At 32.3% G+C, this 13,408-nt stretch overlaps 1 protein-coding gene across 1 annotated transcript; it reads left to right on the forward strand.

The window, feature by feature from the left end:
- Window positions 1-3,489: 3,489 nt before the first annotated feature.
- Window positions 3,490-11,395, forward strand: LOC143052646 (uncharacterized). Its single transcript, XM_076225711.1, has 5 exons — window positions 3,490-3,613; window positions 4,744-5,034; window positions 5,291-5,407; window positions 8,024-8,281; window positions 11,119-11,395. Exons 1-5 carry the CDS (start codon window positions 3,610-3,612, stop codon window positions 11,232-11,234), a joined length of 786 nt encoding a protein of 261 aa, XP_076081826.1. The 5' UTR covers window positions 3,490-3,609; the 3' UTR covers window positions 11,235-11,395.
- The last annotated feature ends 2,013 nt before the right edge of the window (window positions 11,396-13,408 follow it).

Genomic DNA, 13,408 nt, shown 5'->3' on the forward strand with positions numbered 1-13,408 from the left:
AAAATTAATATTGAAACTAGTATATAAACAGTCAAGTCGGACAGAGAGGGAACGAGAAATTCCAAGCCTGATGTGCATTCATTTAGAGCAATGGCAAATAACAGGATATTAAAGCAATAACACTCATACTACGTGACATTATAGCACTACGTAACACTTACTCTTCTACATAGACAATAATAGTGCATTGACTTGACATATCAACGATATAAGGATGAGGCTTAGAAATGGGGAAATGCTCTGCACAGACTCGCATTTCCCCGTTTCATGCCGAATCCTTATATCGCTGATATGTCAAGTCAATGCACTATTATTGTCTTTATACTGAAATCTAAAAAAAACATTTTCAATTGTTGTTTAGTGCGTTAAGGTTATTTATTTGATTTAAATATTGGGGGAAATACCTTTTAAAAAGGCCTCACATCATGCTCGTGGAGAAATATACAACACAATGAAATTTACATTTACCTGTTGAAACCAACACTTGATGGTGAACGAAATCGTTTGAGTATGGACTTTTAAAATATCAACCATAAGCATAAAACCTAATGATTTATAGGTTGCAAACAAAAAATATTAACAAATTAAATATGTTTTTCCTATAATTGCAAAAGAAACAATGTTGAGTCGTTCCACGCATCGTTGTATGCATTTGAAACAAGAACAGGTTGAAGAGGTCGTATGAATAATTCATTATTATTTCGGCAATTTCTATTTAAATATTCACGAGGAAAAGTGATATCGGGTCAGTGACTGTATATGACATAGAAATATACAGTCCACGCATTTGACTGCACAAATAGAACGAGTGCAGTATAAATGACAATATAGCCACTACGTAAATAATATTGAATACCCTTTATGACATTATAGTCACTACGTAACATTTGTTTACCCATCAAGATATTACAGCCACTACGTAACACTTTATTCCGACATCATGTCGACACTACTCCACATCTAAAATACAGCACTGGTTTTATCTGTACATACATATCTCATTTTAACTGTACATACTTGAAGGTATAAGCTGGTCAATCTCGCTGGAGTATAATACACTCAAAAATGAGTCCACTCATTGACGGGAAGATGTATAGAAATTCCCTATAAAACATTACAGCCACTACTTTAAAATACTTTCGCCACTTCATGATATATTATAGTCACTACGTAAAATATACTCTTCCTACATGACCACTCAAAACTTTATTCCATCAAAAAACTTCGTAACTCCACCTCCCTCTCTTTTCATAACATTAAATCCACTTCGTATCGCGTACTCCTTTACATGATATTATAATAACTACATAACATATACTCCCCTACATGGAACTATAGCCTCAACGTAACAATTTTTCGTTCTATATAACATCAGTGGCATCACGTTAAAACTACACCACCTACATGACATTATAGTCATTACCATGATTATGTAAACAGCATTTCACGCGAATTACATTATAGCCACTACGTAACACTAATTCCACCTACATGACCATGATGACAGTATAGCCACTACGTAACACAAGTTCCCCTACATGAGGTAAAAGCTACAACGTGACACATAATCCCCCTAAAAGACATTATAGCCACCACTTGCAAATCGCACTTAATCCACATCAATAACAATTTAATGCTATTACGAAACACTTACGCTCTCTCAATAACATATAAATCCTATATATGAATTTTCATATCCATTGTTCTACAACTTCATGACTGATTGTGATCGGGATTATTAAAATAATAAACAACACCGTTCTATTTGTTTGTAAGTGTATAAAATCAAAACAATATAATAATCGACTTACCGACTTGCACAGCAAATGCCTTGATCCGTTTTTAATTTGTTTACGTCAGGAATATGCATTTCATAACTACCAATGACCGATCAAAGAATCAAACTTTGTAAGAATATCATCAATTATGTCCTGTAAAGTCTACCATATATTATCTATCATCAACATACACAAAGATCTTATTTATTTATACACAAAGAACTGTCTGCCATGCATCGTGTCGATGTTGAATGTAAGTTAACTGTCCGCAATATAGGTTAAATATGTTAAAACGTATAATACAACACTAAATAGTTAAATGCTATAACTTTTACATTTGTCAAATCATAAAATGTATTATTTAAGAAATAATTCATGGAAGCCATAGATTGTTGGAAATTTACACATGGCCTGGGACGTGATATTCGAATTTTAGCCTGAGCGTTAGCGAGGGATAAAATTAACGAATATCACGGCACAGGCCATGTGTAAATTTCCAACAATCTATGGCTTCCATGAATTATTTCGATTCTAATAGGACAAATACGGTCATTAAAAAACTGAAGCGAGGGTTGGTATGCTGTGTGTGTGGCTGTTCCTTTTTACTCCCTGTTAGATAAAGCTCAAATATCTTTATAAATATGTATTTCGTGAATAACTGCTAGAAAAAAACTTTTTAATTCTTTAAATTCTCAAACCTAACATTTGCCATATTTTTCTCGTAAGCTTCGGAGTTCCGTCACAAATCAAAAGTTGACTTTTTGTAACTAAGGAGCCGCCATGTTGACTTGCTGAAATGAGTAAATATGTGAATAATGCAATAGAATAGAAAATAAAACAAAACCTACCTCCAAAATCAGTTTTAATACAATATCATACGAATTCCGATGGTTCACGCTTTCAACTTTAGCGGTTTCATTTGTATGACGTCATGTTTTGAAATGACTTAAATGCGCCATAAAGATTAATAGACTTTCGCGGAATTTTATTTTATTTCTATTTTGTTGATTTCCCCGAGCTCTTGTGCATTACTTCTTTTTATTATGCATACGAATAAGAATAAGTTATTTTGTCTTTTTTGAATTGCACTTTTTAAAACAATAAAATCGGCAAAGGGTCTGCAAATAGGTTCCAATATATGTAGATTTACGTTGGAAGTATATTGTAACAGCCATTATTATGTATATCTCTGAGTCTGCGCTAAGTATATTTTATCGAGAATTTTATCACAGTGTTGTTTACAAAGCTAAAAAAGCACGTCATATTAGAATATAAGATAAATTCAATCGGGTTAACGACCTCATAGGTGCATTCAACTTGAAATATTTAACATGTTTAATTGGATAAATCACTACAAAATAAATTACAAATGATCTTCTGTGACAAATTGATATGACTATTTATAAATCATTTATATATACTATATTATGTATTTTAGTAAATTGATGCACATCCTGACATTAATTAGATTTTGTTTATTTTGTTAAACATGTTAAATGCAGATTGTTGGCATTGAGTGCAGAACTAAGTAAATCTACGATGGCTGTTCATGTTAAAATTCCATCGTATAATGAACTGTGACACGTATGAACACAGGTAGTTTTATCTCACTATAAATAAATAATATCAAGCTCAATCTAGCATGGTTCTTTTTAAAAGCAACATTGTAAGGAAAGCAATTAATGTTATTGTCATGTGTGTCTGATATCTTATGTAACTATCATTACAGAAGAAACACTGATTTGGATAGCCCGGTGCTGATATTGAGTATACGTTTTGGTACAGACTGACAAAAAGAAGGGAAGATATATCATATGGTGGACGGCCAGAGATGGGTATAGTATATAATTAACACATGCATTTTAGGTGTTAAATCCTCATTATAAACACACGAAACTTAAATCTCATCGCACAACCGACTTTGGACATCTTGTTAAAAAAAAACCTACGGCTTCAATCATGTACCGTTGTGGTTATAAAGAACCAGACAGAAAATTTAGCCTTTTTCTTTAAATTCTTTTCCCTATCGTCAAAAAAAATTACTGTTAATTGTTTCAGTATATTAAAAAACATTATCGTAATAACTCGACATGCTTAATTATGAAGTACATCCCATGTACTTTCCCGATATTTTGTGTTCATATTTGTCATTATAAAACCGAATTTGTATTTGTATTTCCTTTGAATCCACGTATCGTCTGTCCCAAGAACCAATTATCATTATTTTTTTTTTATTAATTATGATAAAAGCGTGACCATCCCTGATTTTTGAAACATGCACTTCTTGATGTATTTTTTCTCTCAAGAGTTTCAATCTTAAGTAGATTTAATTCAAATCGTGATTTATGTGATAAAATTGGCAATTATTCAATTCTTAATTTACACTCAGACACACACTATGTGTTAAATATGGAAAACTTACATATCAAATTCAATAAATGACAGAATAGACAGGAAACTAATAACTAAAGTGTATTTTCTAAAGATCATAAAACTTGCAAGAAACATGCATCTTACAAAATGAGAGCAGATAGTTTCTTTATAAATATAGATAAATTATGCAATAACTGACAGTGACAAAATGACAGCATCTTCTGTATTTTTAGTACAGATGGATATGTTGTGTACTATTTCGGTATATATTTTTCTCCAAAATTGAGTAATTTCCGGTAGTAGTAATTAATGTTGTCAATTTCGTTCTTTTCAAATAAAATCAAACAGATTATATGCCGCTATTGTGATGACTTAAATCTAAAGTATTAGCTAAGTCATTTGCTATTAGTGTTTCATGATATTCACTATTTTATATTTATCATAAGGGATGCAATGGAAATAGCACTACGTTAACTACTATAATAATTGTTCTAGTGAAGAGCTTCATACACAGGGGTACATAGTTATAATAGGAATGTACAAAATAATTCCATCGAGGATAAGCAATTAATTTAAGAACTCAACATTTCAGACTCATCTCAAGAAGAAAATCAGCACGGAGAAAGTAAAAAATATATGTTTGACAAAGAATATAATTGTGGAACGGATGCAAGTGAGGAAAATGACGATGATATAAACAAAACATCTGATTGGGTTTCACCAAAAACCAACAAGAAGAACTCATGTTGTTCTTGCATTAAAAAACAAAGATGGAACTGTTTGATTGTTTTCCTCGTTATTTCATTAAGTTCATTTTTAGTATCAATAGGATTCGTGATATACCTTGTGTTTCAATTCCAAGATTTGAGTTTAGAGTTTGCAGGTATGTAAAAATGTTTATTTAAATAATTAATATATATGTACTATAATATAATATTAGCCGTTTGGACAAGTTTGGTAAGCAAGTAATTCTTAAAAAGAAAAATACACAAAATTCCAAACTCCAGGTTTTAAGCTTACTATAAACCTCTGAACACAGGCACATTGTAATACCATAAATGGACAATCGATTATATTTTGTTTTAAGGAAAACTCGAATGAAAACGCTTTACTGTCACTTTCTTATTTCCATTTTACAGTATTGAGGAACAATTCTTTGCACAACAGATTGCAGATAAAAAAATCTGAAGAGGAAGTTGAAAGGTTATTTGTTGGACATGAAAAACATAGTGAACACATTAACAGCATGGATATTAGTAAGTTTAACATGTTTGTTGAGTAGAGGTCATAATTTCGCGTTTTTGGGGGGAGGGGTGAACACTTTTTTTTTTATATATATGTCACTTCCTGATAAAAGCGAATGTAACGTAGGTATAACTGAAGTTAACATTTCTTTTGTTTTAATTTGAAGTTGTTTATTTACTAGATACAGGAAGATGTGGTATGAGTGACAATATACACATCTATACTATTAAACGAGAAGACGTCATTTTGTGTGTCGCTTCTCTTTCTTCCACAATAAATCAAACATCATGCCTCTGTGTACTATAGGTAACATGCATAGTCGCATTTGTCATCCATTCTTACGATTATTCAGATTGAGTTATTATGGGAGAAAAACGACAAAAAAGGAGTCCGAATATGATTCCGTCGTCAGACTGACTTTTAGTCATAGATAAGACTTCCGGTTTGAAACATGCACAAATACAACCAATCGTATGATAGATAACACAAATGAAAAATAAATAAGCCAATCAGATCGTTCTCCATATCATGGTGTTTAGATCGTAAGGCCCACAACTATTATACCTCCTTATAGAGGACAATTATTTTTCGCGTTTATCTACATGTAAACTACGATTAAACTACTTTACTATATAGTCTAAGAGACTCTCTGTATTCTGTCTACTGTTTTCTTTGAAATGTTTGCTATTTAATGGGTCATACCAGTTGCATATATATCAAAATAAATAAAACATGTGACACAAGTACAACCAATCGTATGATAGATAACAAAAATGAAAAAAATGAATAAGCCATTCAGAGCGTTCTCCATATCATGATGTTTAGATCACAAGAATCACAACTATAATACCTCCTTAGAGAGGACAATTATTTTTCGCGTTTATCTACATGTAAACTACGATTATACTACTTTAATATAAAGAGACTCTCTGTATTCTGTCAGGGACTTTCTATGTTAGTATAGAAAGTCCCTGATTCTGCCTACTGTTTTCTTTGAAATGTTTACTATTTAAGGGGTCATACCACTTTCATAAATAAGTAAAACGTGCTTAATTTCATCTAAAACTACCTCAACCAAAGACTTTAACATGAAGGGGGACAGACGGACGGACGGGCGACCGAACGAATGAACGCACGGATGCAGACTAGAAAACATAATGCCCATAAATATGGCAGCCAAATTTATTGTTGAAAGGGAAAATAGTGATTTGGCAAAAATGAAAGTAAGGTAGAGATTAGAGGAAGGCAGGACCTTTTTGGGGGCGTCGGGATCGGGTGTTTTTTAAGCTCCTGATTTTGGGATTGATCCTTACGTGATCCGGGAATATATTTTTCGATTTCGGGATTTCGGGATACAAGATTCTTTAAATTCTGCATCTCGGGATTTCATGGTTTTAAGCCCAGGATTTCGGGATCAGGACCCCTCCGACAACCCCTCAAATTAGCCTTAGTCGGTCTTGGTCATTTATACAAGATTCATATCCTACCATTGGCATGTTAATAAGGCTTCCAAAAGAAAAAGCACTGATGGATTGTCCTAGAAGGATATTTTATTAGACTAATAATGGTTTATATATAAACAGTTACATTTATTTCATGTATGAAACGGTGCAATTTTTTAATTTGATTTCACTTTTACCAAAAGAAGCATTATAGCAAAGGAGAAGTATAATTGTGGTCTGAGGCAGAAACACGAAAAAATTGAATTTAACAGAAAGGAAACAAATATCAGACTTTAGAAAAAGGGAGAGAGCTTTTCATACCTTTTATGAAATTCTCCATACATAATATCTTTGACAAAAAAATCATCCTACAATAGTTCACAAGATGTATATGCCCGCGATTTCGCGGGTGTGTTCTAGTTTTGTTGAAGCGTAAATCACTTGACACATGCTTGATATAATATGGTTAAACCCTTTCCACTCAGATATCAAAAATTCAAAATGTTTAATTGCTGCTTTTAAGCACGCGTCATTAAAGAGTACAGACCACAAATATGTCTAAAAAAAAGTGTTGCTTATTTGGTGCTGGTCTTTAAAATTAAGTACCTTTCTAAAACAAAAGTTGTCTCTATTTCTTCTTTAACATTTGGTATAAGAACAACCGTTTTGTCAGTCCTTAAGCCAGGAACATGATATTTTCTTCTTTACTTTACATGTTTGTTTCTTTTGCTTAACTTTCTTTTGTTTGATTGATTAATAAAGGCAACAGTAGTATACTGCTGTTCAAAACTCGTAAATCGATGGAGAAAAAAATCCGAGTAAATATAAATGGAGAACAGCGACACAACATTAAAATGTAACACACACAGAAACAAACAAAGCATTAGACAAAATCCGATGATTTTAAAACATTTTAAACGATTAAGGTGCAAGTTTCAGATCCTTTGTAATGTCTGAAAAATGGAGAAATATTTGATTTATAATATTTTAAATCACACTGAAAGTGCGTCCTACAATTACAGTGATTATTAAGGAATTTCATTAAAATATCCCCCTCCCCCCCCAAAAATGGAAAACATATTCTGCTTGTGCAGTTTGCAACAAACACACGCGTACAAAGTAAAACATCGAATTACTCTTGAAATCTTAAAGCTTACGTACAAATTGAATTATTTCTTTTTATAGTGTTAAAAAATTATACAGATATTTTCAATGAAAACATTGGAAAACTTCAAGTGGATGTCAGTGACTTAACAAAAATGCATGAAAATCAGGTGAAAATACAGAGAGATATACAGAAACTGATAGAGACTAACAATAGAAATACCAGAATGAAGTTAAGAAAACTTGACACAAAAGATATTTTGGTCCAAAAACAAATTGATGAAATAGTTCGGACACAAAAGACCTTTCAGCAGAAGCTGTCCGATTTTTTAATGGCAGGTATGAAGAGAATCTTAGAAAACTTTTAAAATTACTATATTTAAAATTTCTTCCTTTGCATTATAAAATGATTCCCACTGTTGTTAAGTCGGAATATATTTTTGCTATGTTCGAGTTTTACAGTAGAGTTTAGTTGCCAACGATCTCATGTAGAACTTTCATAACTTTCAGAAACTTGTGATATTAACTGTAGAATGTATGAGAAGAAAGTATGTTGCAACTGATCCTTCCGTGTCTTTTAAAGTTATTTTAACAGTGCAAGATTTAAGATGCGAGAATATTTAAAACACTTGTTATGTTAAGCAAGTCACATGATAACGAATTGGACTTATTTCACGAACCACTTTAAATTGACATTTTTTTACCTGTCTTTATATTATATTTACTTTAATTTCAACATTGTCTACTGCGTTGTGTCTTTAAACGAAAAATGAGAAAAGTATACAGAACTCCGAGGAAAATTGAAAGCGGAATGTCCCTAATCAAACGGCAAAATCAAAAGCTCAATCACATCAAACGAATGGATAACAACTGTCATATTCCTCAGTTGGTACAGCCATTCTCATATGGTATGAAGAAAATAGTGGATTGAACCTGGTTTTAATACTAGCTAAACCTCTAATTTGTATGAGATGAGAGTCGCATCAAACTCCATTATATTGACAACGATGCGTGAACAAAACAAACAAAAAAGAGTCGATTTTATGATACAGAGTTGAGATAGGAAACGGGGGTTGTGCCGTGAGAGAGACAAAACCCGACCAAAGAGCAGAAGAGGCAGAGACTTAATCCTCTCAATATACATCTTGTCAATGTGGAATAACCAAATACACAACAACACGCACAATAAAACTCTGTTTTAAGGAAGTCCCAGTCCGATGTTTGAATAGGTATCAGACAACACTAAGCAAAATGACAACGATCAACATCAGTTAATAACGGTTACAAACATGCCAGCTCCAGACCTCAATGACACTGACCGAAAGAATACGTCTTCATCATAGAAAAATCAAGCACAATCCCTTTCGTTAGGAGTTAATAATACCATCAAACATTATACGAGAAGAACTAGTATATATTTGTTTAGGGGCAAGCTGAAGGACGCCTCCGGGTGCGGGAATTTCTCGCTACATTGAAGACCTGTTGGTGACCTTCTGCTGTTGTTTATTTCTATGGTCGGGTTGTTGTCTCTTTGGCACATTCCCCATTTCCATTCTCAATTTTGAGTATTCCAGCATACCTGTAAATTTTCACACTTGTTGTTCTCAACTTTTTTATAGTATTACTGGTTAAAGTTAAAAGAGACAGAAGATACAATAAGGTACCAGTAAAAAATCGCATAAAACTAACAACACCATTAAAAAGAACGAAATACGATGATATTGTGCTTATTAGTTAATTGTTTTCTTTATTTCTTGGTCTTTGTATTATGTATTCGGGTTTTGTTTTCTGTAATTAGTTAAGACTTCAGTTTTATCATGTATATCTTTTATATTCATTTGATAAAATTTACTGTTTGCATTAGCATAAATTGTTCTAAATAATAGGGATATTCTTATCACAAGTAGAAAACCCTAGCCGCGTTTGGCACAACCTTTTTCAACTTTTGATCCTCAGTGCTGTACAACTTTGTACTTTTTTTGACTTTCGAACTTTTATATCTGGGCGTCACTGGTAAGTCTTGCGTGGACGAGGCGCGTTTTTGGCGTATTGAATTTTAAACCTGATGCCTGTTGTTATCTAATATTCATGTGTTTCTTTGCATAATACGTTCTCCTATTTTTTTGTATTGTTGTCCTCTTATATTATGTTGTCATTTTAATGTTATATTTAAATAAAGGCAACAGTAGTATACCGCTGTTCAAAACTCATAAATCCATGGACAAAAAACAAAATCGGGATAACAAACTAAAACCGAGGGAAACGCATTAAATATAAGAGGAGAACAACGACATAACACTAAAATGTAACACATATAGACAAAATCCCACGAGAATAACAAATATAACATATATATATAACATCAAAACCAAATACATGAATTTGGGATAGACAAGTACCGTGACACGTCTTATCGCAATGTGAATTTACACTCAAAAATAAGAGAAAACAAACGACACAACGTTATAATGTAATACACACAGAAACGAACTATAATATAACAATGACCATATTCCTGACTTGGTACAGGGCATTTTTAAAGGAAAAAATGGTGGGTTGAACCTGGTTTTGTGGCATGCCAAACCTCGCACTTTTATTACATTGCCATTAAAGTGCGAGGTTTGGCAGGCCACAAAACCAGGTTCAACCCACAATTTTCTTCTTTAAAAATGTCCTGTACAATGTCAGGTAAATGGCCATTGTTATATCATAGTTCGTTTCTGAGTGTGTAACATTTTTACGTTGTGTTTCCGTTGTGTCGTTTTTTTCTTTTATATTTTAGTATGAATTCACATTACTATAAGACGTGTCATGGTACTTTTCTATCCCAAATTAATGTATTTGGTTTTGATGTTATATTTGTTATTCTCATCGAATTTTGTCTAATGCTTAGTCCGTTTCTGTGTGTGTTACATTTTAATGTTGTGTCGTTGTTCTCCTCTTATTTTTAATGTGTTTCCCTTAGTTTTGGTTTCTTACCCCGATTTTGTTTTTTGTCTATAGATTTACGAGTTTTGAACAACGGTATACTGCTGTTGCCTTTATTTGGACCCTAAATCAAATAAATAAATTCCATTTATAAAACATTGTCCTTTTACTAAATGAAAAACACATTGTTTTTCAACTGTTAAATAAAATTGCACAAAAAGTCATAGTTTACAAATTGTTTATTTCAGGATCCAATGAACAAATAAATACCCAGAAAACAAACCACAGTCAATGGATCTCCTACTCGTCAGGAATACACACATTGTTATTTTCTATGATTCTGTTTATTATCCTTTGCATGTAGGCGAAAAATATGATATCTATTTTTGTATCTTCATTAATGAAATGACTGCAATAAAAAAGTGTAATGTTAAACTGTGATCAATTATAACCAACAACTTCTCAAACAAATCAATTTATTAGAATATTGTGGAGAAAGTGAATTAAAACATATATTCTCATAAAGACTTCAAATTTGAGTTATGTGCCAATAGAATAAAAAATTATACAACACAAATGAAGACATAAATTGTATTAAAAGATTTATGCTTCGTTGTTCCATATTTTTAAGACTCTTCTGCAGGAACAATTGTTATGAGCGTCACTGAGGAGACTTATTTAGACGAAACGCGCGTCAGCCTTATCAAATCATAATCCTGGAACCTTTGATGATTAACGTAACCGATCTCGTTAAGGCCTTTTTCATACATTCAAGGGAAATTGAAATTGGACCATAATACTTGATAAAATTGTTGATTTTTACCCTTTCTTGAAATTGCTCAATTTATAAAAAAAATATTTTCATTATCATCAAGTCACTTTCACCGCATTTTTTTTTAAAGAATATAAAAAAATCATTAAAGTCATAAGAAACGAGTGACCGGTGAAAAATTATGTTCTTCCAATTCTTGAACCAATGCATACAAACATCATAAACTTAGTATTCTGTTCAAGAATTTTTTATTTTTTTGGCATAAATTTCGTATAATCGTCAATTTTTGTTTCAATCGATCAGTGTTGTTGTGAAAATATGGCAGGTAATTAAAGTTCGTGTTTTGAAGGCGAAGTTTAACGATTGTCACCTGTTGGTCAACAATCAACAAAAAATCAACAAAAAAGCATAGAAATTGAGCACGTGTTTAACATGTAAATTCAGATAATAGTTTATTTTAAGGACATCCATGCGTATTGCGATCACCGGATTTTTTGCGAGATGGGTCACACTGAGGTCACTTTGCATACGGAAAATATGTTGGGGAAATTTCTTCCTGGAAGGAAGCAATTAAAATAAAGTAAACTTCTTCTAAATATGAATAAATTAAAGATTTTTCTTCAGAAAAAAGTATATGTACATAAGTTTTACAATGTAAACTATCCATTGAGTTATAAAACTAGAGGCTCTCAAGAGCCTGTGTCGCTCACTTGTTACTGTATTTACTGATGTTGGCCATCTTGGTTGGTAGGCGGGGTCATTAGACACTTTTTTAAAATAGATACCCTAGTAATTATTGTGGCCAAGTTTGGTTAAATTTGGCCCATAGTTTTAGAAAAGAAGATTTTTGTACAAGTTACGAAAATGACGAAAAGTTGTTCAATATTGACTATAAAGGACAATAACTCCTTAAAGGGTTCTCTGACAATTTTGGTCATGTTTGACTTATTTGTAGATCTTACTTTGCTGAACATTATTGCTGTTTATAGTTTATCTCTATATATAATAGTATTTAAGATAATAACCAAAAACTGCAAAATTTCCTTAAAATTATCAATTTTAGAGCAGCAACCCGACAATGGGTTGTAGGATTCATCTGAAAATTTGCGAGGAGATAGATCTTATTCTGATGAACATTTAAATTTTGAAAGATTTGCCCTAAATGTCTTAGTTTCAAAGATATAAAGCAAAAACTGCATTTTACCACTATGTTCTAATTTTAGCCATGTCGGCCATTTTGTTTGGTAGGTGGGGTCATCGGACACATTTTTTAAACTATATACCACAATTATGATTGTGGCCAAGTAAGTTTAAATTTGGCCCAGTAGTTTCAGAGGAGAAGATTTTTGTACAAGTTACAAAAAATGACGAAAAAGTTGTTAAAATTGACTATAAAGGGCAATAACTCCTTAAGAGGTTGACTGACAATTTTGGTCATTAGACTTATTTGTAGGTCTTATTTTGCTGAACATTATTGCTGTTTACAGTTTATCTCTATCTATAATAGTCTTCAAGATAATAACCAAAAACTGCAAAATTTCCTTAAAATTACCAATTCAGGGGCAGCAACCCAACAACAGGTTATCCGATTCGTCTGAAAATTTCAGGGCAAATAGATCTTGACCTGATCAACAATTTTACTCTGTCAGATTTGCTCTAAATGCCTCGGTTTTAAAGATATAAGCCAAAATATACATTTTACCCCTGTGTTCTTTTTTTAGCCATGGCGGCCATCTTGATTTGATGGCCAGGTCATCGGACACATT

The sequence above is a fragment of the Mytilus galloprovincialis genome, chromosome 11 (assembly GCF_965363235.1).
Source record: "Mytilus galloprovincialis chromosome 11, xbMytGall1.hap1.1, whole genome shotgun sequence".
Taxonomy (NCBI): Eukaryota; Metazoa; Mollusca; class Bivalvia; order Mytilida; family Mytilidae; genus Mytilus; species Mytilus galloprovincialis.